The following is a 27,582-nucleotide window of genomic DNA, read 5'->3' on the forward strand; positions in this document are numbered from 1 at the left end:
CAACCACCTGGATGGGAGCGCAGCACCCTCGCCGGGGCCCCATACATCCCTGGCCAGCCACCAGCCTCCTGGAAGATGCCTGCCTCCCAAACTCACAGAGCCGGAGAGCCCTGGCAAGCAGCTTCATCCTGCAGTAAGTGGGCAAACCGTTTACCCAGTGACAAGCATGATGCCCGGCAGAGCCTAAGCCTGTGTCTGCCTGGCCGGCTCAGCAGTGAGCCGCGCTGATCTCTCCCTGATAGAAAGCACCAGGCTCCTGCTCCTCCTAGGACCGCCCCTCCCCCACCAGCCCCCAGCAAGCCGCCTCCTCGGCTTCCGGAACTGGATCACAGGATGTTCTCTACAAAAGACCAGTGATGCAAGGAATCCATGACTCGGCCTGAACTCACAGACAGGGAAACAGGACAGGGCCACCACCCCTCTGCGGGAGAGGATGAACTGGGTGGGGTCACAAGCAACACTCATAAGGGTTCCCACCTCCAGGACCTTAAAACTCGCACCACTCAGGCTGGCCCTCAGGCAAGTAGAAGAACGAGTTCCACCTGGGCCGAGTTCTACCTGGGCAGAGAGGTCTTGGCTCATAGGCACCAGGAGAGCTGGATGGCTGCGGGGAAGCTGAGGAAGGCCAACACACCGCACAACACAGCAGGTGCCTGGCCCCTCTCTGACAGTGGCCCTCAAGCTCCAGGAGGGCCGAGGAAAATGCAGATTCCTGGGCCTACCCCTCCCTGACCTTCCCCGCCCCTGGAGTTAGAGACAGTAGCTCTGGGGTGGAGGCTCAGGAGCCTGATTTTCTTTTTATTCTTCATTGTGGTAAACATCAAATGCTTATAAGAGTAGAGGGAGGAGGGAGCGAACCCCTATGTCCCCATCAAGCAGCCCCAAAACAGTCAGCTCAGGGCACTTCTGGTCTCTGCTCCCACCTGCTCCCCATGCCAGGTTATTCTGCAGCAAATCCCGGACTTGCCAGTACGACATCGTAAATATGTCTGCATTTCCTCTCAAAGATAAAAGCTCCTTGTAAAAAACCTAAAGGAGGGGTATGGTGACTCATGCCCATAATTCCAGCACTTTGGGAGGCCAAGGTGGGAAGATCACTTGAGCCCAGGAGTTCGAGACCCGCCTGGGCAACAAAGTGAGATCATGTCTCTACAAAAAATCTTTTTAACATTAGCCAGGCACGGAGGCGTGCACTTGTAGTCCCAGCTACTCGAGAAGCTGAAGTGGGAGAATCCCGTGAGCCCAGGAGGTTGGGGCTGCAGAGAACCATGATTGCACCACTGTACCACTTAGTTGCCTGGGCAACTAAGCGAGACCCTGTCTCATATAAAAATAAAAACCACAAAACAAAGATCTCATCTAAAATATCATTCAAATTCCTAGTATCATTAAATAGCAAGTGATTTCATGTTTCTGTCCTAAATGAATTGAAATCTGCATTTGTGAACTTCATTCACAAGATCCCAAGTCTTTGTTGCCTGGTGAAGAGAAACTGCAGTGTGCAGGGAACAGGGTACTACAGGACTACAGGGACACAGGAGTGAGGCCCAGCACTGAGCTCGATCCGGTTCCATCAACACGAAATTCTAGAAGAAGCACAGCGAGTGAGTGAAAGCAGATCTTTTTGCCAGGGGCCAACAGTAGGGGAATTTTGGGAGTCTGGAAATATTCGACATCACAACTGGGCTGGCCACTACTCAGTGTGCACACTCATCAAAACTCAGCAAATTGTATGTTTCAAATATTCTTGTGTATGCATTCTAAATATATCTCAATAAAGCTGGTTTAAAAAAGCAAACTACAAAACAATTATCCTACCTTAAAAAAAAAGTAGTGATTCCTTAAAATCATTATCAAGGGACTATTCAAGTTTCCCCATTATCTCCTCAATCTTCATCTTGTTGACTCTCTGCTGAAGTACTATTCACATGCAGAAAACTCGTATTTGCAACAGACTTCCCCAGTTATTCCCACGCAGGGGTCCAAGGATGGGGAGGCACATCCTTGATCCCTCTCCCCAGGAGGGCTCTGAGAGAGGCCAAGGGGTGGGATGGCAAGACAGCCTATGGAGTCACCCCCTGGTGCAGGCTACACAGGCCAGGTGGGTCACACAGGAGAAAGCCACTTCTGGTCTGACCAGAACTGGGGAGCCAGCCAGCTGCAGGTGCCAATTCCAGGGCAATGCCAGGCTAACTGGCCCACTTACAGGGTGAGGTTGGACAGTGGGTAGACAAAGGCCTCCCCACGCACAGGCTCTCTGGGATACAAAGACTGCCTCTTCGCCCAGGGTTCCCACATCCCAGCAGCAAGAGAGCCAGCACTGTAAATCATTTTACAGAACGCTCCAGAATACAAGTTCTGAGTGTGGCTTCTGTAAATCAGGTTCTTTCTTTGTTTTTTTTTTTTGTTTTTTTTTTTTTTTTGAGATGGAGTTTTGCTCTTGTTACCCAGGCTGAAGTGCAATGGCACAATCTCGGCTCACTGCAACCTCCGCCTCCCAGGTTCAAGCGATTCTCCTGCCTCAGTTTCCCAAGTAACTGGGATTACAGGCACCCGCCACCACGCCCGGCTAATTTTTTTTTTTTTTTTTTTTTTTTTGAGACCAAGTCTCGCTCTGTCGCCCAGGCTGGAGTGCAGTGGCGGGATCTCAGCTCACTGCAAGCTCCGCCTCCCGGGTTCATGCCACTCTCCTGCCTCAGCCTCCCCAGCAGCTGGGACTACAGGCGCACACTGCCACGCCTGCCTAATTTTTTGTATTTTTAATAGAGATGGGGTTTCACCGTGTTAGCCAGGATGGTTTCGATCTCCTGACCTCGTAATCCGCCCACCTGGGCCTCCCAAAGTGCTGGGATTACAGGCGTGAGCCACCGCGCCTGGCCCACACCCAGCTAATTTTTGGATTTTTAGTAGAGATGGGGTTTCATCATGTTGGCCAGGATGGTCTCTATCTCTTGACCTCATGATCCACCTGCCTTGGCTTCCCAAAGTGCTGGGATTACAGGCTTCAGCCACAGTTCCTGGCCAGGTTCTTTCTTTTCATGAATTCCGTTATAAAACCAAAGACAGAACCGGGCCTGGTGCAGTGGCTCACACCTGTAATTCCAGCACTTTGGGAGGCCGAAGCGGGCAGATCACTTAAGGTCAGGAGTTCGAGACCAGCCTGGCCAACACAGTGAAACCCCGTCTCTACTAAAAATACAAAAATTAGCCGAGTGTGGTGGTGGGTGCCTGTAGTCCCAGCTACTCAGGAAGCTGAGGAGAGGAGAGTTGCTTGAACTGGGGAGGCAGAGATTGCAGTGAGTCAAGATCCTGTCACTGCACTCCAGCCTGGGCGACAGAGTGAGACTCTCTTAAAAAAAAAAAAAAAAAAAAAAAAGGCTGGGCGCAGTGGCTCATGCCTGTAATCCTAGCACTTTGGGAGGACGAGGTGGGCAGACCACAAGGTCAGGAGATCGAGACCACCCTGGCTAACACGGTGAAACCCTGTCTCTAATAAAAATACAAAAAAAATTAGCCGGGCATGGTGGTGGGCGCTTGTAGTCCCAGCTACTTGGGAGGCTGAGGCAGGAGAATGGCGTGAACCCGGGAGGCGGAGCTTGCAGTGAGCCGAGATCGCGCCATTGCACTCCAGACTGGGCAACAGAGCGAGACTCCATCTCAGGGAAAAAAAAAAAAAGACAAAGGTAGAGCCCCTCTTTGTCTTTTCCCTTGGGGGAAATAATTCTAACCCCATAACATACTGAAATTCATAGCCACTCAACTGCTGTTTATTGACCTGTCAACTAGACCCCAGACACTATTCTAGGCATTCATGGTACCACACGGTACAACACAATTCCTGATCTCAGGAAACTTCCTGGTAGATCTGCATCTAAGAGCATAGCAAGCAAAGAAAACACAAAAAAACCTTGTAGATTTCACACATCTACCTATAAATAAAGCATGCCAAGTTATCTGCCTGCTGGGTGGTGTCCATGCCAAGGTCCCCCTCCATCAGCATGGTTATTCCAGAGCTGGCTACAGTCCCCAGAAAGCCTTGGAGTTTCCTTTAGATACACCCTGCCCCTCACAGACCTACCAGTAAATTGATGTTTAAATTTCTCTACATATTGCACGCCCCAAAAGATAGCCACCAGCCACAGGTGGCTACCCACCTGAATTTAAATTGATGCAATTAAAAACTCTGTTCCTGTCGGCCGGGCGCGGTGGCTCACGCTTGTAATCCCAGCACTTTGGGAGGCCGAGGCGGGCGGATCACGAGGTCAGGAGATCGAGACCACGGTGAAACCCCGTCTCTACTAAAAAAAACACAAAAAATTAGCCAGGCATGGTGGCGGGTGCCTGTAGTCCCAGCTACTCGGAGAGGCTGAGGCAGGAGAATGGCGTGAACCCAGGAGGCGGAGCTTGCAGTGAGCCAAGATTGCGCCACTGCACTCCAGCCTGGGCAACAGAGCGAGACTCCATCTCAAAAAAAAAAAAGAAAATTCTGTTCCTTTCGTGACCAGCCTGACCAACATGGTGAAACTCCATCTCTACTAAAAAAATACAAAAAAATTAGCTGGGCATGGTGGCAGGTGCGTGTAATCCCAAGTACTCAGGAGGCTGAGGCAGGAGAATCAGTAGAACCTCGGAGGCAGAGGTTGCAGTGAGCCGAGATGGCATCTAGCCTGGGGGATGGGGCAAGACTCCATCTCAAAAAAAAAAAAAAGCCCCTATCCCTTCAACAGTGTCTGAACTGAGAACATGTGACCATTCTGTCTAAGATGGTGGGGATTTGGACATCCTCACCCCTGCTAGACTGTGACCCCTTAAGGCAGGGGCCAAATTTTCCACACGTTTCCCTCCTGGTGCTATGCTTCTTGGCAGTGTCCAGTAAAGCCTTGTTAAATTCATGGGCATGGCTGTGCTAGGCCAGGAGGCTCCTCTTTCAACTTGGGGTGTCAGCTCAGATGTCCTTAAAGGGCTCCCCATCCTAGTACAGTCACTCTGCAGTGTCCTGCGGTTTCTCTGAGTCCAGCCGATGTGACCACAGCCTTCTCTTCATAGGCCTACCCCTACCACCACTCCCGCCTACTCCTTTGGCAGTCACGCTCTGCACCTGAGGCTCACCTGCTCACTCATGAGCAGGGGCAGCCAGGCATCCTGCTCACCAGTCGTCTGGCCAAGGCAGCCACTCAGAAACAATATGCAATTGGCCAGGCACGGTGGCTCATGCCTGTAATTCTCAGCACTTTGGGAGGCCGAGGCGGGCAGATCATCTAAGGTCAGGAGTTCGAGACCAGCCTGGCCAACATGGTGAAACCCCATCTCTGCTAAAAATACAAAAATTAGCTGGGCACGGTGGTGCACGCCTGTAGTCCCAGCTACTCGGGAAGCTGAGGCAGGAGAATCACTTGAACTAAGGAGGCAGAGGTTGCAGTTAGCCGAGAGTGTCACCGCACTCCAGCCTGGGTGACAGAGTGAGACTCCATCTCCAAAAAAAAGAAACAATATGCAATTGTGAAGCTAAGATAGCAGACTTGGTTTACAGTGGGTAAGAAAAAGCACACACGGGCCAGGCGCAGTGGCTCATGCCTGTAATCCCAGCACTTTGGGAGGACAAGGCGGGCAGATCACCTGAGGTCAGGAGTTCAAGACCAGCCCGGCCAACATGGTGAAACCCCGTCTCTACTAAAAATACAAAAATTAGCCAGGCATGATGGCGGGTGCCTATAATCCCAGCAACTCAGGAGGCTAAGGAGGGAGAATTGCTTGAACCCAGGAGGCAGAGGTTGCAGTGAGCTGAGATCGCGCCATTGCATTCCAGTCTGGGTGACAGAGCAAGACTGTCTCAAAAAAAAAAAAAAAAAAAAAGCACACACTTACTGTATGGAAGTGTCTAAAGCTATACAAAAATCTAGTAACTAGGCTGGGAGCAGTGGCTCATGCCTGTAATCCCAGCACTTTGAGAGGCTGAGGCGGGAGGATCACCTGAGGTCAGGAGTTCAAGACCAGCCTGGCCAACATGGAGAAACCCCGTCTCTACTAAAAACCCAAAAATTAGCCAGGCATGGTGGCGCACTCTTGTAGTCCCAGCTACTCGGGAGGCTGAGGCCCAAGAATCACTTGAGCCCGGGAGGCAAGGGCTGCAGTGAGCTGAGATCGGGCCACTGTACTCCAGCCCGGGTGACGGAGTGAGACTCTGTCTCAAAAAACAAAAAATCTAGTAACTGTTAGAAGCTGGGTGAAAAAAGACAACATGTATAAATTGGCTATTCACCATCCTGAAGAAGTAAATAAAAGGCCAGCCTTCCACAGGAAAATTTAAATCAAGGTTTCCTTTATTCAGGAAAGGGGTGGGAAGAATACTGGATCTAGAGTCAGAAGACTTGGGCAGGGGCTGTCCCTGGAGCTCCTGGAGCAGGATGACCTTACACAGTTAACTCAACTCCCAAAACTGCCATTTCCTCCTCCACACAGGTAAGGGTGGCACTACCGACCATCAATCTCCCAGGGAAGTTGGGCAAACCAAGTAGGATGAAACAGGTATAAGCTCTTTGCAAACCATGGAGCCCAAGGTTCCCAGCCAATACTCAGCAGAGCTGATTCAGGGACCTGATGCAGGCCGTCTGTCTCCAGTTATTTCCATTTTTTTTTGCCCCCCTTTCCCCATCTCCAGAGTCGATGGGACCAGAACAGCCACACAGCCAAAGTCAAAGGGGCAGGGCTCCCCCAAAGACGTTCCCCCTCTGGAAAAGTCAAAACCGAACTTGAGGTAAGGAGAGGCCCTCGACCAGGCCAGAAGATGAGACTGAGAGTCAAGGAGCACCGTTGACCCAGGACTTGCTATATGCCCGGCCTCCCCAGAGATGTCAACATTTACAGGAAAGTAACTTGCTTCTATTGGACTTGCCTTGAGCCCAAGGTCAGTCTGTGATGCCCAACCCCCAAATGTGAGGAACCCACCACCAAAACAGAAAGCAGCTCTCTCTCCTGGTAGTCCATCAAGCAGGATAGGACCGGTCGCAGGCCACCGAGCCTGTGTGCAGTGGCTGAAAACCTAGACTCCTTGTCCTCACTTAGCTCATGCACAAATGCCAGCCTGCTGCTTCCGATTCTGCCGAAGAGAACTGCAAAGTAACCTTGAGGCTGCCCTCCCCACCTCCTATGGGAAATGAGCTTGTTCATGATCTCCAGCCTCCAGCTTCCTCTGGGGGCCTGCATCTATCTACTCAGTACCTGGTGGAGGAAGAGGGGGTGCTCTAGAAAGACAACCCTTTGCCTCTATTGTGTAAGATGCTTTCAAGCCCAATAGACCACTGATTCCTTTTTCTTGATAGTAAACTGTTAGAGGCAGACAGTATTATCTGTTCTTCCTTTTAACACCTGCCCTCCCCCAAACCGAAGCAGTGCACTGAAAACGGTAGCTCTGCAACCTCCTCCCACAGGGGCACCCACCGAGGGGCTCGCGCGGCTCTAGGCACCTCCCCTCCACCTCTGGGGGCTTTGGTTAGCGCAGCACAACCGCCGAGGTAACGATCCCGAATCCTCGAGGAGGCTAAGCAGGACCACGGGGCTGAGGCTCCGGGATGCTCGGGCGAGGCCCGAGGCGGGGCGGCCCACGGGCGCCGGTCGCCGGGCTCTGGAGCTGTGCATTGACCTCCGCCCGCCCCGTCTCTGCCTGGCTTTCTCGCCCTAACGGCCCGTGGCGCGGCCGCCGCCCTGGAGATGCGGCCGGAAGGAGCCAGCGGGAGGCGGGCGGGGGCCGCCCGGCTTGTGCGGCATCGCGAGTCGCATCCCGGCCGCAGGCGGGCGGGGGTCCGGGGCGGCGGCACGGGAGGCCGTGCGGGGAATCGGCAGGCGGGGGCGGCCTCGCGGGTGGGGACCACAGGGCCGAGCGGGGCAGGCCGGGGGCGGTGACCGGCGTGCCTGGCCGCTGCAGGCGGCGCGCGGGCCCTCTCTTACCGGCAGATCTGGATGGCGGACGGCGTCTCGACGTCTGGGCCCGACATGCTGGGGGCTGCGGCGGCGGATGCGGCGGGCGGCTGCAGAAAGGCGCAGGTGTCTAGCAGGCCCGGCGCGGAATGAATGAGCCTGGGCCGCGCCATAAAGGGGGAGGGCGGAGGTGGAGCGATGGGGCCGGTGAGGCGGGGCCTGCGCGCCGGGGGCGAATCGAACGCGGCCTCCCCGCGCCGACCCCGCCCCCGCGCCGGCCCCACCCCGAGCCCCGCCTCCCAGGCCGCCAAGGCTGCCGAGAGCTCGCCCGGGCGTAGGATTCTGGCGGCGTGAGGGCCCAGGCTGGCGGCGCTTCCAGAAGGTTCGGTGGCGGTTGGACCGCGCCGGTGCGGGAAAGGCCGGCGAGCCGCAGCAGCCGCGTCCGACCTGGTGGCAGCCCCGAGGGAAGCGTCTGGGGCGGCCCAAGTGGCGGAGCAGGGCGGACTTGGGCCCTCGCTCTCTGCGCGGCGGTAAATATTTGTGCTGGGCGTTCCCGGCCGCCCGCGCTGCCGATTCGCTGCCGCGCCCAGTGCCTGGGCGGCAGGATGAGGTCAGAGCGGAAGGCGCGGCCCGGGCGCCTGGCAGTCGGCCCGACTGCCAACCTCGCCCCAACCCACCCCGGCACCAGTCGCCCGCATCGCGGCTCTCGCTAAAATCGGCCCTAAGAGAGAATGGAAGGCTGTTTCCTGGAAAGGAGCATTGGTGACGGCTGCTGGGAAGACACGGGGAACTGAACGGGCCTTTGCTGCCGCAGCACAAAGCGTCAGGAGGTGGGGAGGAGGAAGGGCCCGCGCCTGTCTACACCGCCGGCTGCAGTAAAACTGGGAGCGCTGAGCGCCAGCCTGGAGGTGCATGTGTTGCAGTGAGGAGCCCTGAAACATGCCGTGTTTTACTGCACACGATGTGCCCTTGAATGGAGTCCAGGCGAGTCGGGATCGCCAAAAAAAGTCCACCAAAAAACACCCAAGAGGGGAGAAGCAGTCACCCCCCCCACGTTTTGGAATGACACCTTTTTACTTGCTAGGCAGTTTGACCTTTTCCGAATTTTCTACAGTGCACATACGTTTGTTACTTACATCTTTAAAACCCACGCAACTCCGGCTCCCCAGTGCAATTTGAACAACCCATTTACACTCAGCGAGGTAGCTCTGAAGGAACTGTGCCTCACCCCGGTGACCCTTGAGTTACCAGACCGTGGAGGCAGCCCACAGCATGATCTGTAGCTCCCAGGAGCAGGGGCAGTCCAAGTCAGAACTCTGTGATTTCAAGACTTTTATACGAAGAATTTCGTTTCTCTGTTTTCTTTTTTTGAGACTGAGTCTCGCTCTGTCGTCCAGGCTGGAGTGCAGTGGCGCAACCCCGCATCACTGCAAGCTCCGCCTTCTGGGTTCACACCATTCACCTGCTTCAGCATCCGAAGTAGCTGGGACTACAGGCGCCCGCCACCACGCCCGGCTAATTTTTTGTGTTTTTAGTAGAGACAGGGTTTCACTGTGTTAGCCAGGATGGTCTCAATCTCCTGACCTCATGATCCGCCCGCCTCTGCTTCCCAAAGTGCTGGGATTACAGGCGCAAGCCACCACGCTCGGCCTTCTGTTTTCTTTTTTTTTTTTTTTTTTTTGATACAGAGTCTCGTTCTGTCACCCAGACTGGAATGCAGTGGTGTGATAGTTCACTACAATCTCTGCCTTCCAGTTTCAAGCGATTCTCCTGCCTCAACCACCCTGCCTAGCTGGGCCCACAGGCATGCACCACCACGTTTGGCTTATTTTTGTGTTTTTAGTACAGATGTGTCCGGAATTGGTGGGTTCTTGGTCTCACTGACTTCAAGAATGAAGCTGTGGACCCTCATGGTGAGTGTTACAGCTCTTAAGGTGGAGCGTCTGGAGTTTGTTCCTTCTCATGTTCGGATGTGTCCAGAGTTTGTTTCTTCTGGTGGGTTCGTGGTTTTGCTGGCTCAGGAGTGAAGCTGCAGACCTTCGCGGTGAGTGTTACGGCTCATAAAGGCAGTGTGGACTCAAAGAGTGAGCAGCAGCAGGAGTTATTGCAAAGAGCAAAAGAACAGGCTGGGCGCAGTGGCTCACGCTTGTAATCCCAGCACTTTGGGAGGCCGAGGCGGGCGGATCACGAGGTCAGGAGATCGAGACCACGGTGAAAGCCCGTCTCTACTAAAAATACAAAAGAATTAGCCGGGCGTGGTGGCGGGCGCCTGTAGTTCCTAGCTACTCGGAGAGGCTGATGCAGGAGAATGGCGTGAACCCGGGAGGCGGAGCTTGCAGTGAGCCGAGATTGCGCCACTGCCCTCCAGCCTGGGCCACAGAGCGAGACTCCATCTCAAAAAAAAAAAAAAAAAAAGAGCAAAAGAACAAAGCTTCCACAGTGTGGAAGGGGACCGAGCCAGTTGCCACTGTGCTGGCTCCAGCAGCCTGCTTTTATTCTCTTATCTGGCCCCACCCGCATCCTGCTGATTGGTAGAGCTGAGTGGTCTGTTTTGACAGGGCCCTGATTGGTGTGTTTATAATCCCTGAGCTAGACACAAAGGTTCTCCATGTCCCCACCAGATTAGCTAGATACAGAGTGTTGACACAAAGGTTCTCCACCGCCCCACCAGATTAGCTAGATACAGAGTGTGGACACAAAGGTTCTCCAAGTCCCCACCAGAGTAGCTAGATACAGAGTGTCGATTGGTGCATTCACAAACCCTGAGCTAGACACAGGGTGCTGATTGGTGTGTTTACAAACCTTGAGCTAGGTACAGAGTGCCGATTGGTGTATTTACAATCCCTGAGCTAGACATAAAGGTTCTCCAAGTCCCCACCAGAGTAGCTAGATACAGTGTTGATTGGTGCATTCACAAACACTGAGCTAGACACAGGGTGCTGACTGATGTGTTTACAAACCTTGAGCTAGATACAGAGTGCCGATTGGTGTATTTACAATCCCTTAGCTAGACATAAAGGTTCTCCACGTCCCCACCAGACTCAGGAGCCCAGCTGGCTTCACCCAGTGGATCCTGCACTAGGGCTGCAGGTGGAGCTGCCTGCCAGTCCCGCGCCCTGCGCCTGCATTCTTCAGCCCTTGGGTGGTCGATGGGACTGGGCGCTGTGGAGCAGGGGGCAGCGCTCGTCGGGGAGGCTCGGGCCGCACAGGAGCCCACGGAGCCGGGGGAAGGCTCAGGCATGGCAGGCTGCAGGTCCCCAGCCCTGCCCCACGGGAAGGCAGCTAAGGCCCGGCAAGAAATTGAGCACAGCAGCTGCTGGCCCAGGTGCTAACTAAGCCCCTCACTGACTGGGGCCGGCGGGGCCGGCCGGGTAAGCCGGCTGCTCCGAGTGCGGGGCCTGCGGAGCCCACACCCAGCCGGAACTCACGCTGGCACGCACTGCGCGGAGCCCCGGTTCCCGCCCACACCTCTCCCTCCACACCTCCCCGCAAGCTGAGGGAGCCGAGTCCGGCCTTGGCCAGCCCAGAAAGGGGCTCCCACAGTTCAGCGGCGGGCTGAAGCGCTCCTCAAGTGCCGCTAAAGTGGGAGCCCAGGCAGAGGAGGCACCAAGAGCGAGCGAGGGCTGTGAGGACTGCCAGCACACTGTCACCTCTCACAGATGTGGTTTCACCATGTTGGCCAAGCTGGTCTTGAACTCCTGACCTCAGGTGATCCACCCACCCCAGCCTCCCAAAGTGCTGGGATTACAGGCCTGAGCCACCTCGTCCGGGTACAGAATTTTGTTTTCTAGTGAGAATTAAGTTGATGCAAGCAAGCATCAAGGGCCCCCAAACCTGTTTAAACACCACCTCTTCCCAGTTGAATCCTGAAATGGTTGGAAGCAGTAACTAGATTTGGAGCCTCAGGCAAGGTAGTTTCCTTTTTTTTTTTTTTATCTTTCAATCTTTTTTTTTTTAATCTTTCGAGACAGAGTCTTGGCTCTGTCACCCAGGCTGGAGTACAGTGGCACAATCCCTGCTCACTGCAGCCTCTGCCTCCAGAGCTCAAGCAGCCCTCCCATCTCAGCCTCCTGAGTAGCTGGAACCACAGGCATGTGCCACCATGCTCAGCTAATTTTTGTACTTTTTTGTATAGAAGGAGCCTCACCACATTGCCCAAGCTGGTCTTGAACTCCTGGGCTCAAGTGATCCACCTGCCTCGGCCTCTCAAAGTGCTACGATTACAGGTGTGCATCACTGTTCCCAGCCTGGCAGTTTCTTTACTTGTGATATGGGGGTGATAAATACTTTCCTGACCATTGTGAGGACTACTTGGCAGGCTGAGTTAGGGCCTTTCTTCCTCTTCCCTCCTCAAACCTTCTGTTTCTCTATACTGCTGTTTCCCCAGCTGTGAGTGCAGCAAGAATTTACTGAGACCCCATGCTCCCTGTATAGGTGTGCTTGCTCCTCTGAGCATTACAAACATTCCATTGTTTAAAATCTTCTAAATCTGCCTGGCATGGGGGCTTGCACCCGTAATCCCAGGAGGCTGAGGCAGGAGGATCCCCTGAACCTAGGAGTTTGAAGCTGCAGTGCCCTCTAATGGCTCCTGTAAACAGCCACTGCACTCCAGCCTGGGCAACATAGTGAGACTCTGTCTCTTAAAATTAAAAAAAAAAAGAAAAGTTCAAATGCTGATTGGGACACAAATCAGGGACACAAAAAGCCGGATTCCAGCCACATGCTGAACCAGAGGGAATCTTAGACAAGGATGGGCCAAGTGGTTTAGAATGAAATAGCCTGGGCCCTCCAGAGTGAGGCCAAAAAGTGATCTGGAACAGTTCCTATACTTTTGGGAAAGGGTGTGGCTACCCTTCCGCCTGAGACAGCATCTGTCCCTCCTGCTCACATCACAACCCCGAAGGTGGTAGAGGGACCCAGAAAAGATAACAGCTCAGCCCAGAGATTATCGTATACCCATTCTTCACTGTAGAAAGAAAATAGTCCTCTAGATTACTACTTATGATGTTGCCCTGTTTTTAAGGATGGCAATGGGGGAGCCCAGTTCCTCGGCAAAAACCTTGTGAATGATTTTGGCCATAGTGCTAATGGATTTACACTGATTTTGCACCTTCCACAGTCTCACCTTCTCATGTTAGGCTATTTTCTACTTGCCCCCCAAGCTATGGGCCATTTCTATCCCTGCTTTCAACAAAACATCTCAAAAGAGCTGCTTACACACACACCCTCTCCCCTCACCTCCCATCCTCCGTTGAACCTGTTCCAGTTAGGTTTTTGATTCTACCAGTCAATCTATCAAGGTCACTAATTCCTTCCAAGTTGCTAAATCCGATAATCTGTTGTCAGAAGTCATTTTCCTTGACCTCTCAACGGCATTGAGCAGATGTGCCCTCCCTATCCTGGAAGCGCTCCTCCCTCACATCCGTCTTGCTCCCTCGCTGGCCACTGCTCAGCCTGCTCTGCTAGCACTGCCTCCCTGCCTCCTCTCGGAACTTTACACAAGCCCCCAGCAGTGCTTGAACTCTTGAGGTCTCATTCTGTCTCATCACTTTTTTTTTTTCCTTCAGACACGGTTTCATTCTGTCACCCAGGTTGGAGCACAGTGGTGCAATCACAACTCACTGCAGCCTTGACCTCCTGGGCTCAGATGATCCTCCCACGTCAGCCTCCTGAGTAGCTAAGACCACAGGCACACACCACCATGCCCGGCTATTTTTTCTATTTCTTTGTAGAGTCTGGTCAGGCTGGTCTCGAACTCCTGGGCTCAAGCGATCCACCCATCTTGGCCTCCCAAACCAAAGTGCTGGGATTACAGGCATGAGCCACCATGCCTGCCTGTCTCATCACTCTAAATTTATTTTTATTTTTATTTTTTTGAGACAAAGTCTCGCTCTGCTGCCCAGGCTGGAGTGCAGTGGCGCCAGAGATTGTCGTGCTCCAGCCTCCAGAGTAGCTGGAATTACAGGCACCCACCACCACACTCAGCTAAATTTTGTATTTTTAGTAGAGACAGGGTTTCACCATGTTGGCCAGGCTGGTCTTGAACTCGCGCTCTCAGGTGATCTGCCCGCCTCGGCCTCCCAAAGTGCTGGGATTACAGGCATGAGCCACCGCACCCAGCCTGTCTCATCACTGTAAGTCCCATCTGTATAATACATATCTCTGGCCAGCTCAGAGCCCTCCCCTAAATTCCAGATCCATGTATCCCCCTGTCTGCACCAAGTCTCACTTTGGTTACATGGCAGGCACCCGACTCTCACCTTGTCCTGATGCCCCTCAGAAATGGCCATCCCAGGAAATTGCAGTCCCTTCCCTCCAGTTGCTCAAGCCAAGACCCAAGGAGTCACCCATGACTCCTTCTCTCCCTCACACCCCTCATCGAAACCATCAGCACATCCTGCAAGCTCTGCCTTCAAAATGAATCTGGGATCTGACCAGTCCTCACTGTGGCATTCAGGGATCTGCCCCACAGCCACGTCCACGCTTCTGACCTCATGAGCCCTCTCCCCTGGCTCACATAGCTCCAGCCACCCTGAGCTCTCGGACAGTCCTCAAATGTGCCAGACATACCTCAGAGGCTTCACACTTGCTCCTTCCTCTGCCTGGACCACCCTTTTATTCAGGCAAACATCACCTTCTAAATAAGGCCTTCCCCAGCCATTCTCTGTTAGGCCCATTGCAGTCTCCCCACTCTTCTCCAATACTCCCAGTTTTCCTCCTTGGTTTATTTTTCTCGTTAGCACCTAACACCATTTAATACATATTGCACCCATATGTTTATTGCCTCTCCCCCAACTAGAAGGTATAGAGCAGGAATTTTTTACTGTTTTATTCACTGCTGTATCCCAAGCTCCAAGAAGAGTGCCTAGCACATAGTAGGTCCTCAATAAATATTTTATGAATGACTTCACAGAGATAATTATTACATCAACAGCAGATATTAATTCATTATATTTAGCTTATACTCTTTAGAAATATTGGCAAACTATCACTTTAAACAATCTTTAAATATTTTAAACTATCTTTAAATATATGGTTTAGGCCGGGTGCAGTGGCTCACGCCTGTAATCTCAGCACTTTGGGAGGCCGAGGTGGGCAGATCACGAGGTCAGGAGATCAAGACCATCCCAGCTAACACGGTGAAACCCCATCTCTACTAAAAATACAAAAAATTAGCTGGGTGTGGTGGCGGGCGCCTATAGTCCCAGCTACTCAGGAGGCTGAGGCAGGAGAATGGCTTGAACCTGGGAGGTGGAGCTTATAGTGCACCGAGATCCTGCCACTGCACTCCAGCCTGGGCCGAAGAGCAAGACTTCGTCTCAAAAAAAAAAAAAAGAAAAAAATATATATATACCTATAGGGGGTTTAAATAGGGCTGGGCGCGGTGGCTCACGCCTGTAATCCCAGTACTTTGAGAGGCTGAGGCAGGCAGATCAAGACCATCCTGGCCAAGATGGTGAAACCCCATCTCTACTAAAAATACAAAAATTAGCTGGGCATAGCAGCGCGCACCTGTAGTCCCAGCTACTCGGGAGGCTGAGGCAGGAGAATCACTTGAACCCAGGGGGCAGAGGCTGTAGTGAGTCAAGATCGCTCCACTGCACTCCAGCCTGGGCAATGAAGCGAGACCCCATCTCAAAAAAAAAAAAAGACTCACTGCAGCCTCTACCTCACTGGCTCAAGCGGTCCTCCCACCTCGCCCTCTCAAGTAGCTGAAACCCCAGGCACACGCCACTGGCTGTTTTTCTATTTTTTGTAGAAATGGGGATCTCACCATGTTACCCAGGCTGGTCTTGAACTCCTGGGCTCAAGCAATCTCCCCACTTTGGCCTCCCAAAATGCTGGGATTTCAGGTGTGAGCCACCATGCCTGGCCAGGAATCATAATATTGAGGAAAAGGAGGAAGATATAAAAGAATCCCTGGCCGGGCACAATGGCTTACGTCTGTAATCCCAGCACTTTGGGAGGCGAAGGTGGGCAGATCACGAGGCCAGGAATTCAAGACCAGTCTGGCAGCTGGGCGCAGTGGCTCATGCCTGTAATCCCAGCACTTTGGGAGGCTGAGGCGAGTGGATCACGAGATCAGGAGATGGAGACCATCATGGCTAACATGGTGAAACCCCGTCTCTACTAAAAATACAAAAAATTAGCTGGGCGTGGTGGTGGGCACCTGTAGTCCCAGCTACTCGGGAGGCTGAGGCAGGAGAATGGCATGAACCTGGGAGGCAGAGCTTGCAGTGAGCCGAGATCCCACCACTGCACTCCAGCCTGGGCAACAGAGCGAGACTCCGTCTCAAAAAAAAAAGACCGGTCTGGCCAACAAGATGAAACCCCTTCTCGGCTGGGCGCAGTGGCTCACAGCTGTGAGCTTGCAGTGAGCCGAGATCGTGCCACTGCACTCCAGCCTGGGTAACTGAGCGAGACTCCATCTCAAAAAAAAAAAAGCCCTTCTTTACTCGGGAGGCTGAGGCAAGAGAATTGCTTGAACCCAGGAAGCAGAGGTTGCAGTGAGCCGAGATCACGCCTTTGCACTCCAGCCCGGTTGACAATGCAAGACTCCATCTCAAAAACAACAACAATAACAACAACAAAAAAGAAAAAACCAATGAATACCTATAGTATGACGCCACACACGCAATGGTCTAAAACTCTGTTAGGAGAACCTAAGTAGGTGGTAAAGCTATAAAGAAAACAAGGAAATTATTATCACAAAACTCAGGATAAGGGGACTTCTCAACGGGAGCGAGAGGATTGTGCTGGGGGATCACCTGGGGGTCGGGAGTGTTCATGTTTTCTTGACCTGGGGAATAGTGTACATGCTTACAATAAATGTTTTACATTGTGCATATGCTTTATGCATTTTTATGTTTATGTTCCAATTTTTTAAAATTAATGGGGATATCTGGGATGTGAGGTTATGGGCAATTTTCTTTCTTTAATTTTTTTTTTTTTTGAAACAGAGTCTCACTCTGTTGCCCAGGCTGTCGCTGGCACGATCTCAGCTCACTGCAAACCTCTGCCTCCTGGGTTCAAGGGATTCTCCTGCCTCAGCCTCCCGAGTAGCTGGGACTACAGGCACGTGCCACCACGCCCGGCTAATTTTTTGTATTTTTAGTAAAGACAGCATTTCACCGTGTGAGCCAGGATGGTCTCCATCTCCTGACCTCGTGTTCCACCTGCCTCGACCTCCCAAAGTGCTGGGATTACATGCGTGAGCCACCGAGGCCGGCCTCTTTCTTTATATTTTTAAGGAAGTAGTGAGCCTGCCTGGTGGTTAAGGGTGTGGACCATCCAGTCAAAATTCTGTATCATAGCTTTACTTCCTACCCAGGCAGGTCACCTACCCACTCACTGGACAGGTTGCTTCATCAGTAATGTGATCATAGTGCTGTGAGAATTGAACAAGTAAGGGAAGACATGCAATTAGGCATTGTAAAATATTAACTATTAGTGTATTTGACTCCATTAAACATAATAAATGTCAGTTTTTGAACTGAAGATTTGCTTCTGGTGTAACCTTGAGTCTGTAACTCAGAGCTCTAAAATAGAAGAGGACCAGGCTCAGTGGCTAACTCCTGGAATCCCAGCACTTTGGGAGGCCAAGACAGGAGGATCACTTGAGGCCAGGAGTTCAAGACCAGCCTGGGCAACATACAGAGACCCCATCTCCACAAAAAATTAAAAAATTAGCCGGGTGTGTGGTGACTCACACCTGTAATCCCAGTACTTTGGGAGGCTGAGGCAGGCGGATCATGAAGTCAGGAGATTGAGACCATCCTGGCTAACACAGTGAAACCCCGTCTCTACTAAAAATACAAAAAAAAAAATTAGCTGGGCGTAGTGGCGGGCTCCTGTAGTCCTAGCTACTCAGGAGGCTGAGGCTAGAGAATGGCATGAACCAGGGAGGCAGAGCTTGCAGTGAGCCGAGATCACACCACTGCACTCCAGCCTGGGCGACAGAGCAAGACTGTCTCAAAAAAAAAAAAAAAAAAAATTAGCCGGGTGTGATGGCACACACCTGTAGTCCCAGCTACTCTGGAGGCTGAGGTGGGAGGATTGATTGAACCCAGGAGGCAGAAATTGCAGTGAGCCAAGATCACGCCAATGCACTCCAGCCTGGGTGACAGAGTGAGACTCCGTCTCAAAAAAAAAAAAAAAAAAAGAAAGGTGTGTGGAACAGGGCCTGACATAGAGGAAGGGCTGTGTACAGCTTTATGAACCAGCTTGAGAAGCCAAGCAGCCCTGGGGTCCTGGGGGCTGCAGGAATGGATGCGTTTGACCAGATGGGATTCAGATCACCTTGGCCCAAGGAGAAGACCCTAACTGGTTCAAGCTGGGATTCACACAAGAGGAGGACACCACGATTCTCCAGGGCCTGCCATCATGGCCTCCCAGGAATCACATAGGATGCAGCCGGAGAGCCACTCTGTTCACATAGCCACTCTGTTTCTTTCATGTTAATGCATTTAGCTCTTGTGTTTATCCTCTGCGGGGATGATAGACACTTCATGATTATTCCTGTTGTCCATGGAATTGAATAGACAAGACCCTAAGTCTGTTGCCAGCAGGAAACGTGAGTAAATGCTGAAGCATACACATAGTCTTCCGTTCCCAAAGGGCCGACACATCTAAAAGACAAACTGAAGAGGCTACTTAGAGGGGTACGATGGCTCTCCTCTGTCATCCCAGCACTTGGGGAGGCTGAGGCAGGTGGATCACTTGAGCCTAGGAGTTCCAGACCAGCCTGGACAACATGGCAAAACCCATCTCAAAAAAAAAAAAAATTAGCCGGGCATGGTGGTGTGCACCTGTCGTACCAGCTACATGGGAGGCTGAGGCGGGAGGATCTCCTGAGCCTGGGGAGATCATCTGGACATCAGAGTAAGACCATCTCAAAAAAAAAAAAAAAAAAAGGAAAAGCCTCTCCTCCTAACTTAACCTTTTTTTTTTATTTGAGATGGAATTTTGCTCTTGTGGCCCAGGCTGGAGTGCAATGGCACCATCTCAGCTCACCGCAGACTCCGCCTCTCAGGTTCAAGAGATTCTCCTGCCTCAGCCTCCCAAGCAGCTGGGATTACAGGCATGCTATGTGCTACCATGCCTGGCTAATTTTGTATTTTTAGTAGAGACAGGGTTTCTCCATGTTGGTCAGGCTGGTCTCGAACTCCCGACCTCAGGTGATCCACCCACCTCGGCCTCCCAAAGTGCTGGGATTACAGGGGTGAGCCACCACGCCTGGCCTTTTTTTTCTTTGAGACAGTGTCTTGTTCTGTCCCCCAGGCTGGAGTACAGTGGCATGATCACAGCTCACTGCAGCCTCAACCTCCTGGACTAAAGAGGTTCTCCCACCTGAGTTTCCTGAGAAGCTGGGACTACAGGTGTGCACCACCAACCATGGCCAGCTAATTCTTTCGATTTTTATAGAGACGGGGTCTCAGTATGTTTCCCAGGCTGGTCTCAAAGTCCTGGACTCAAGTGATCCTCCAGCCTTGGCCTCCCGAAGTGCTGGGATTACAGGCGTGAGTCACTGTGCCTGGCCTAACCTGACCTTTAAAGTCAAGTGCTCTGACCTCAGAATGAACCACTCCAAAGAAACATAAAACTCATAAACGACCCATTTGAAAGCGGGACCCATAATCCAAGAGGGAAAGTCAAAAATAAATGGGTCATTTCCCGGAGAAGAAAAATACCTCTATGTTTAGAGTAGACATACATTCATTTCCCAAAAGCTGCATTTGGAAATCATCTCTTTAAGTAGGTCAGACTTTAGAATTATAGCTGTGCCCCGGTGCCTGCAAATTAACGGGGTTAGTGGGAGGAGATCTAAGTGACATGACCTGGCCGGGCGCGGTGGCTCACGCCAGTAATCACAGCACTTTGGGAGGCCGAGACGGGCGGATCACGAGGTCAGGAGATCGAGACCATCTTGGCTAACATGGTGAAACCCCGTCTCTACTAATAATACAAAAACATTAGCCGGGCGTGGTGGCGGGTCCCTGTAGTCCCAGCTACTTGGGAGGCTGAGGCAGGAGAATGGCATGAACCCGGGAGGCGGAGCTTGCAGTGAGCCGAGATCGCGCCACTGTACTTCAGCCTGGGCGACAGAGCGAGACTCCGTCTCAAATAAATAAATAAATAAAAAGTGACATGACCTGTGAAATTCTCCGCGTTGTTTCCCGTAAGCTGCAAGGCGCTCGGTCTCTCGGTCTGTGGCCCTCTGGCTCCACCTAGGGGCCGAGCAAATTCCCAAGCGCTGGGTCCCGCGCCCCATCCGGGATCCCACGTGAGCGTCATCTCTTAGGGCGGTCTTGCTACAAATCACAATAAACGTTCCCTCACTCAAATTTTTAACAAGAACTCCGTGATTATGACAAAAAACACACAGTCAAGGGTAATTCTGTTTTTCCTTATGATAATAAAAAGCTGAGGTATAATTGCATGTTTCTCAAGGGCCTTGAAGAAAAATGATGTTGGTTTTATGCATCAAGTAATTGCTGTGTGAAGAGCTAAAGGGCCCTCATGTGCAGGAGACAGTCAGCGTGAGCTCTGTACCAGTGTGACTGTGGCCAACACACTGGAGGCGACTGCTCCCAGCCCGCATCCCCACCCAGCAGAGGCTGGAGCCCAGGACGGTGCCCAAGTCGCTTCCTCACTGTTGGTGAGCAGGCTCCCAGAGAAAGAACTGCCTTCCAACCAAACGCCCACCAGGTGAGGGAGATTTGGGTGAAACGGACACACATTCATCTTGACACCTAGGATCACTCAGAGGGCAGAACTACCTTTTGTCCTCAACAGGACAATAACTCAAGTTAGATTCAGTATCAGCGGGAATGACCTGGGGGGGTTCCTAACTGGTCATGAGGTGGCTAACTAGTTGAGTAAAAATGTTATAAACCAAAGGGTCCGGAGTCCTACAGCCCAAACCCACCTCCAGGCACCTCCTAGCTGTGTGGCCTTAGGTAAGTTCCTTGGCCCCTCTGCACTTCAGTTTTCTCATCTGAAAATGGGGCAATAATAGTATCTACCTTGTCAAGTTTGTGTAAGGATTAGATGAGTTACCAGGTACACATCAGAGAGGGCCTGGCGCATAGGGAGAGCCTGGTAGATGGTAGCACCATTATACCTAATTCATAATTAGCATTCTCAAAGGCCAAACAGGCATTTATTGAGCATCTTATATATACCAGGCCCTGTGCTGGGCACTAGTATCTTACCTATGATACCAGATGGTACAGAAACCATCTGGGTATTCATAAAGTGCACTTGCAGAAAAAATGCACAAATCGTAATTGTACGGCTTAATGCATGATCATAAAGGAATGCACCCATTAACCCGTCCCCAGATCAAGGAAGACATCACCAGCACCCCAGAAGTGCTTCTCTTGCTTTCTGCCAAATATGGGGACTTCTTCTCCCTAAAGGGAATAACCATCCACATCAGTGCTATAGTGTGTAGCAGGAATTTATGCATGCTTGTTGCTGTATAATGTTGCACTGCATGAATAATGAATATAAGGATCTTTGCATTTCTTTTTTTTTTTTTTGAGATGGAGTCTCACTATGTCGCCCAGGCTGGAATGCAGTGGCGCAATCTCAGCTCACTGCAAGCTCCGCCTCCCCAGTTCACGTCATTCTTCTGCCTTAGCCTCCTGAGGAGCTGGGACTACAGGCACCCGCCATCATGCCCAGCTAATTTTTTATACTTTTTGTAGAGATGGGGTTTCACTATGTTAGCCAGGATGGTCTCGATCTCCTGACCTCGTGATCCACCCTCCTCAGCCTCCCAAAGTGCTGGGCTTACAGGCATGAGCCACCGTGCCTGGCCTGCACTTCTTTCTTTTCTTTTTTGGAGACCGAGTCTCACTCAGTGGCCCAGGCTGGGGTGCAGTGGCACAATCTTGGCTCACTGCAACCTCCACCTCCCAGGTTCAAATGATTCTCCTGCCTCAGCCTCCCGAGTAGCTGGGATTACAGGCACCCGCAATCATGCCTGGCTAACTTTTGTATTTTTTGTATTTTTTTGTTGAACACGGGGTTTCACTATGGGGTTTCACCACGTCGGCCAGGCTGGTCTCGAACCCCTGACCTCAAGTGATCTGCTTGCCTCAACCTCCCAAAGTGCTAGGATTACAGGCATGAGCCACCATACCCTGCCAAATTATGATTCATTTAATGTCTGTGGCATCTATAGTGACTCCCCTCTTTCATCCCCAATATTAATAACTTGCAACATTTCTTTTTTCTTTAGTAGTCGAGCTTAGTTTATCAATTTTATTGATGATTTAAAGAAATCAGCTTTTGGTTTCAAGTATTTCATCTATTTTCTGTTTTCTAGATTTCTGTTCTTTTTATTTCCTTCCTTTGACATATTTTGGATTTAATTGGCTCATCTTTTTCTAGCTTCTTAAGCTGGAAGTTTAGATAATTGCTTTTTTTATTTTTATACTTTTGAGACACAGTCTCACTCTGTCACCCAGGCTGGAGTGCAGTGGGGCAATCTCAGCTCACCGCAACCTCTGCTTCCTGGGTTCAAGTGATTCCCCTGCCTCAGCCTCCTGAGTAACTTGGATTACAGGGGTTTCGTCATGTCCAAGTTGGTCTCGAACTCCTGACCTCAAGTGATCCGCCCACCTTGGCCTCCCAAAGTGCTGGGATTACAGATATGAGCCACCATGCCTGGCCAGATAATTACTTTTCTTTTCTTTTTATTTATTTATTTATTTGTTTGCTTGTTTTGAGACAGTCTCGCTCTGTCACCCAGGCTGGAGTGCATTGGTGCGATCACCTGGCCAATAATTGCTTTTAGATGTTACATTTTCTCTTTTCTTTTTTTTTTTTTTTTTTTTTTTTTTTTTTTTTTTTGAGACGGAGTCTTGCTCTGTGCCCCAGGCTGGAGTGCAGTGGCGCGATCTCGGCTCACTGCAAGCTCCGCCTCCCGGGTTCACGCCATTCTCCTGCCTCAGCCTCCCGAGTAACTGGGACTACAGGCGCCCGCCAACACACCCGGCTAATTTTTTGTATTTTTAGTAGAGACGGGTTTTCACTGTGTTAGCCAGGATGGTCTCGATCTCCTGACCTCGTGATCCGCCCGCCTCGGCCTCCCAAAGTGCTGGGATTACAGGCTTGAGCCACCGCACCCGGCCTCTTTTTTCTTTCTTTTCTTTTCTTTTTTTTTTTTTTTTTTTTTTTTTTGAGACGGAGTTTCGCTCTTGTTACCCAGGCTGGAGTGCAATGACGCGATCTTGGCTCACCACAACCTCTGCCTCCTGGGTTCAAGTAAGTCTCCTGCCTCAGCCTCCCAAGTAGCTGGGATTAGAGGCATGTGCCACCACGCCTGGCTAATTTTGTTTTTTAGTAGAGATGGGTTTCTCCACGTTGGTCAGGCTGGTCTGGAATTCCCAACCTCAGGTGATCCACCCGCCTTGGCCTCCCAAAGTGCTGGGATTACAGGCGTGAGCCAACGTGCCCTAGATGTTACTTTTCTAGCAAAATCCTTTAAAACTCTGAATGTACCCGCAGGCCAGCATAGTGGCTCACGCCTGTAATCCTAGCATTTTGGGAGGCCGAGGCGGGCGGATTGCCTGAGTTCAGGAGTTGGAGACCAGCCTGGGCAACATGGTGAAACCCTGTCTCTACTAAAATACAAAAAATTAGCCGGGCGTGGCGGCATGCACCTGTAGTCCCAGCTACTCTGGAGGCTGAGGCAGGACAATCACTTGAACCTGGGAGGCGGAAGTTGCAGTGAGTCGAGATTGCGCCACTGCACTCCAGCCTGGGTAACAGAGTGAGACTCCATCTCCAAAAAAAAAAAAAACTCTAAATGTACCCACAAGCATTGCTTTAGCTATATCCCATAAATCTTGTTATGTTGTATTTTCATTTCCATTTAGTTCATAACATTCTCGAGTTTTCCTTGTGATTTCATCTTTGACTCATTTGTTATTTATAAGTCATTGTTTAATTTGTTTAATTTCGGGCCCAGCAGGGTGGCTCATGCCTGTAATCCCAGCACTCTGGGAGGCCGAGGAGGGCGGATTGCTTGAGGTCATGAGTTCGAGACCAGCCAGACCAACATGGCAAAACCCCCATCTCTACTAAAAATACAAAATTAGCCGGGTATGGTGGTGCATGCCTGTAATCCCAGATACTCTGGAGGCTGAGGCAGGAGAATCGCTTGAACCCAGGAGGCAGAGGTTGCAGTGAGCCAAGATGGTGCCATTGCACTCCAGCCTGGGCAACAAGAGTGAAACTCTGTCTCAAAAAAAAAAAAAAATTTATTTAATTTCCAAGAATCTGAGGAGTTTCTGGCTCTCTCTCTCTTTTTTCTCTTCTTTTTTTTTTTTTTTTTTTTTTTTGATGGAGTTTTGTTCTTGTTGCCCAGGCTGGAGTGCAGTGGTGCGATCTCGGCTCACTGCAACCTCCACCTCCTGGGTTAAAGCAATTATTTTGCCTCAGCCTCCAGAGTAGCTGGGATAGCAGGCATGTGCCACCACACCCAGCTAATTTTATTATTTTTTATTTTTTATATATTTATGTATTTATGTATTTATGTATTTATTTATTTATTATTATTTTTTTTTTTTGAGACAGAGTTTCACTCTTGTCACCCAGGTTGGAGTGCAATGGCGTGATCTTGGCTCACTGCAACCTCTGCCTCCTGGGTTCAAGCAATTCTACTGCCTCAACCTTCCGAGTAGCTGGGATTCCAGGCACCCGCCACCATGTCCGGCTAATTTCTGTATTTTTTAGTAGAAACCCAGTTTCACCATGTTGAAATTTTTGTATTTTTAGTAGAAACCCAATTTCGCCAGACTGGTCTCAAATTCCTGACCTCAAGTGATCCAGCTGCCGAGGCCTCCCAAAGTGCTGGGATTACGGCCATGCCCCGCCAGTTTCTGGCTATCTTTCTGTTGTTGATTTTTAATTTAATTCTGTGTGGTCAAAGAACATATACTGTATAATTTCAGTTCCTGTAAGTCTATTGAGACTTCTTTTACGGCCCAGCAGATGGCCTACCTTTGGTGACTGTTCTACAAGCCCTTCAGAATGTGAATAGAATAGCTGATGTTGGGTGTAAGATTCAAGAATGGTCACTTAGACTGAGTTTATTGATAAGGTTATTCAAGTCTTCTATACCTTTACTGGCTTTCTCTCTACCTGTTTTATCAATTACTCTGAGAAGAGTGTTGAAATCCTCAACTATAATTGTGAATTTGAGTATTTCTTTCAGTTACCAGTTTTTACTTCTTATATTTTGAAGCCCTGTTACTAAGTGCATACACAGTTGGATTTTTTTTTTTTTTTTTTTTTTTTGAGACGGGACCTTGCCCAGGCTGGAGGGCAGTGGCTTGATCGTGGCTCACTGCAGCCCCAACTTCCTGGGCTCAAGCCATCCTGTGACGTTAGCCTTCTGAGTAGCTGGGACCATAAGTGTGTGTGCCACCACGCCCAGTTAACTTTTTTATTTTTTGTAGAAATAGGGTTTCGCCATGTTGCCCAGGCTGGTCTCAAACTCTTAGGCTGAAGCGATCGTCTTGGCTCAGCCTCTCAAAGTGCTGGGATTACAGGCAAGTGCCACCTGCCTGGCCCACATTTGGAATTTTTAGAATTGTAATGTATCCAACACAAAGAAAGGACAGGTGTCAAAATATCAATAAAAAATATATGCATTCCTGTAATCCCAACACTTTGGGAGGCTGAGGATTGTTTGAGGCCAGATGTTCAAGGCCAGCCTGGGCAACATAGTGAGACCCTGTCTCCACAAAATTTTTTTTTTTTTTTTTTTTTTTTTTGAGACGGAGTCTCACTCTGTCACCTGGGCTGGAGTGCAGTGGTGTGATCTCAGTTCACTGCAAGCTCTGCTTCCCGGGTCCACGCCATTCTCCTGCCTCAGCCTCCCGAGTAGCTGGGACTACAGGCACCCGCCACCACGCCCGGCTAATTTTTTGTATTTTTAGTAGAGACGGGGTTTCACCGTGTTAGCCAGGATGGTCTCGATCTCCTGACCTCGTGATCCGCCTGCCTCGGCCTCCCAAAGTACTGGGATTACAGGCGTGAGCCACCGCGCCTGGCTAAAATTTTTTAAAAAAGTTTTCCCAGGATGGTGGCACGCACCTGTAGTCCTAGCTATTTGGGAGGGAGAGGCAGGAGAGTCCCTTGAGCCCAGGAGTTGGAGATTACAGTGAGCTGTGATTGCACCACTGCACTCCAGCCTGGCTGACACAACCAGACCCTGTTTCTAAAATAAATAAGTAAACACACAGACACACACACACACACACACACACACACACACATTTCCAAATAGCCAGAAGAGAAGAATTATAATGTTCCCAACACAAAGAAATGGCAGGTATCAAAATATCCATAAAAATATATTTCAAAATAGAAATGTCTTTATCTTCTTGATGAAATGACCCTTTTATCATTATGCCTGTTTGTTTTTTGTTTTTGAGACGGAGTCTCACTCTGTCACCCAGGCTGGAATGTAGTGGCGCAATCTTGGCTCACTGCAACCTGTGCCTCATGGGTACAAGCAATTCTCCTGCCTCAGTGTCCCAACTAGCTGGGATTACAGGCGTGAGTCACTATACCCAGCTAATTTTTTTTTTATATTTTTAGTAGAGACAGGTTTCACCATGTTGGCCAGGCTGGTCTCAAACTCCTGACCTCAAGTGATCTGCCTGCCTGGGCTTCCCAAAGTTCTGGGATTACAGGCATGAGCCACCACGCATGGCCCCTGCAGGTTTGAAGTCCTGGGCTGGAGCGGCCAGCAAGGGCACTCTATGGACTAGACAATTAAAGTGGACAAAGGATGGTCAGGAGACTGTGGCAATGGCCCAAATAAAAAGTAAGGATCCTCCCATACCTGAAACAGTTTTCAGACCGGAAAGGAAGGCTGGGTCCCCAGGAGAAGGACCCAGCAAAATACACGGGAATGACTCACCTGGCTATCCCCAAAGAAACCTACAGCATTTATTGGGTTATTGTACCACAGGGAGGGCGGAATACACACACATTTCTAGGACCATTGGACATAGTGTTGAAGCTCACATTGATCCTGAGATCCAAGGTCATCATCTGTCCCTCTCAGAGTGGTGACATGGTGGTGGCCAGATTGAAAGGAATCCTGGCCCTGTCTGGGTTGCAATGGGTCCACTGAGCGAGTGGCCACTGTGGCCATTTCTCTGGTCCTCGAATGTATAATTGGAATATAGAGACTTGACACTTGGCACAGCCCCCACATTAACTCTTGGGCCTGTGGTGAGAGCTATCACAGAGGGGAAGGTCAAATATAAATTCAACACTGCTCCCTGTCCCCAAGACAGTAAATCAGAGCAATCTGAAATCCCAGAGGATGCCAAAAATGGATGTCACTCCTAAAGACATAAAGGTTCCATCACATCTTCATTGCATTAGTTAGTTTAGATCCTACAAAAACCAGATGGATCCTAAAGGACTAGAGCAAACTCAGCCAAGTAGTAGCCCCCATTGCAGATATAGTGTCTTTTGGGGTTTGGTTTTTTATTTTGATAGTAAAATACACGTAACATAAAATTAACCATCCTGGTCGGGCGTGGTAGCTCACTCCTGTAATCCCAGCACTTTGGGAGGCTGAGGTGGGTGGATCACCTGAGGTCAGGAGTTTGAGATCAGCCTGGCCAATAT

General features: G+C 50.7%; 1 protein-coding gene across 1 annotated transcript in view; it reads right to left on the reverse strand.

The window, feature by feature from the left end:
* ACOT7 (acyl-CoA thioesterase 7) overlaps positions 1-9,174 on the reverse strand; it is a 127,571-nt gene extending 118,397 nt beyond the window's left edge. The window contains exon 1 of the mRNA XM_030805406.1: positions 7,945-9,174. Coding sequence (XP_030661266.1) covers positions 7,945-8,087 — 143 coding nt within the window. The 5' untranslated portion in view covers positions 8,088-9,174. The remainder of the gene's footprint in view (positions 1-7,944) is intronic.
* Between the last annotated feature and the right edge of the window lie 18,408 nt (positions 9,175-27,582).

The sequence above is a fragment of the Nomascus leucogenys genome, chromosome 24 (genome assembly GCF_006542625.1).
Source record: "Nomascus leucogenys isolate Asia chromosome 24, Asia_NLE_v1, whole genome shotgun sequence".
Classification (NCBI taxonomy): domain Eukaryota; kingdom Metazoa; phylum Chordata; class Mammalia; order Primates; family Hylobatidae; genus Nomascus; species Nomascus leucogenys.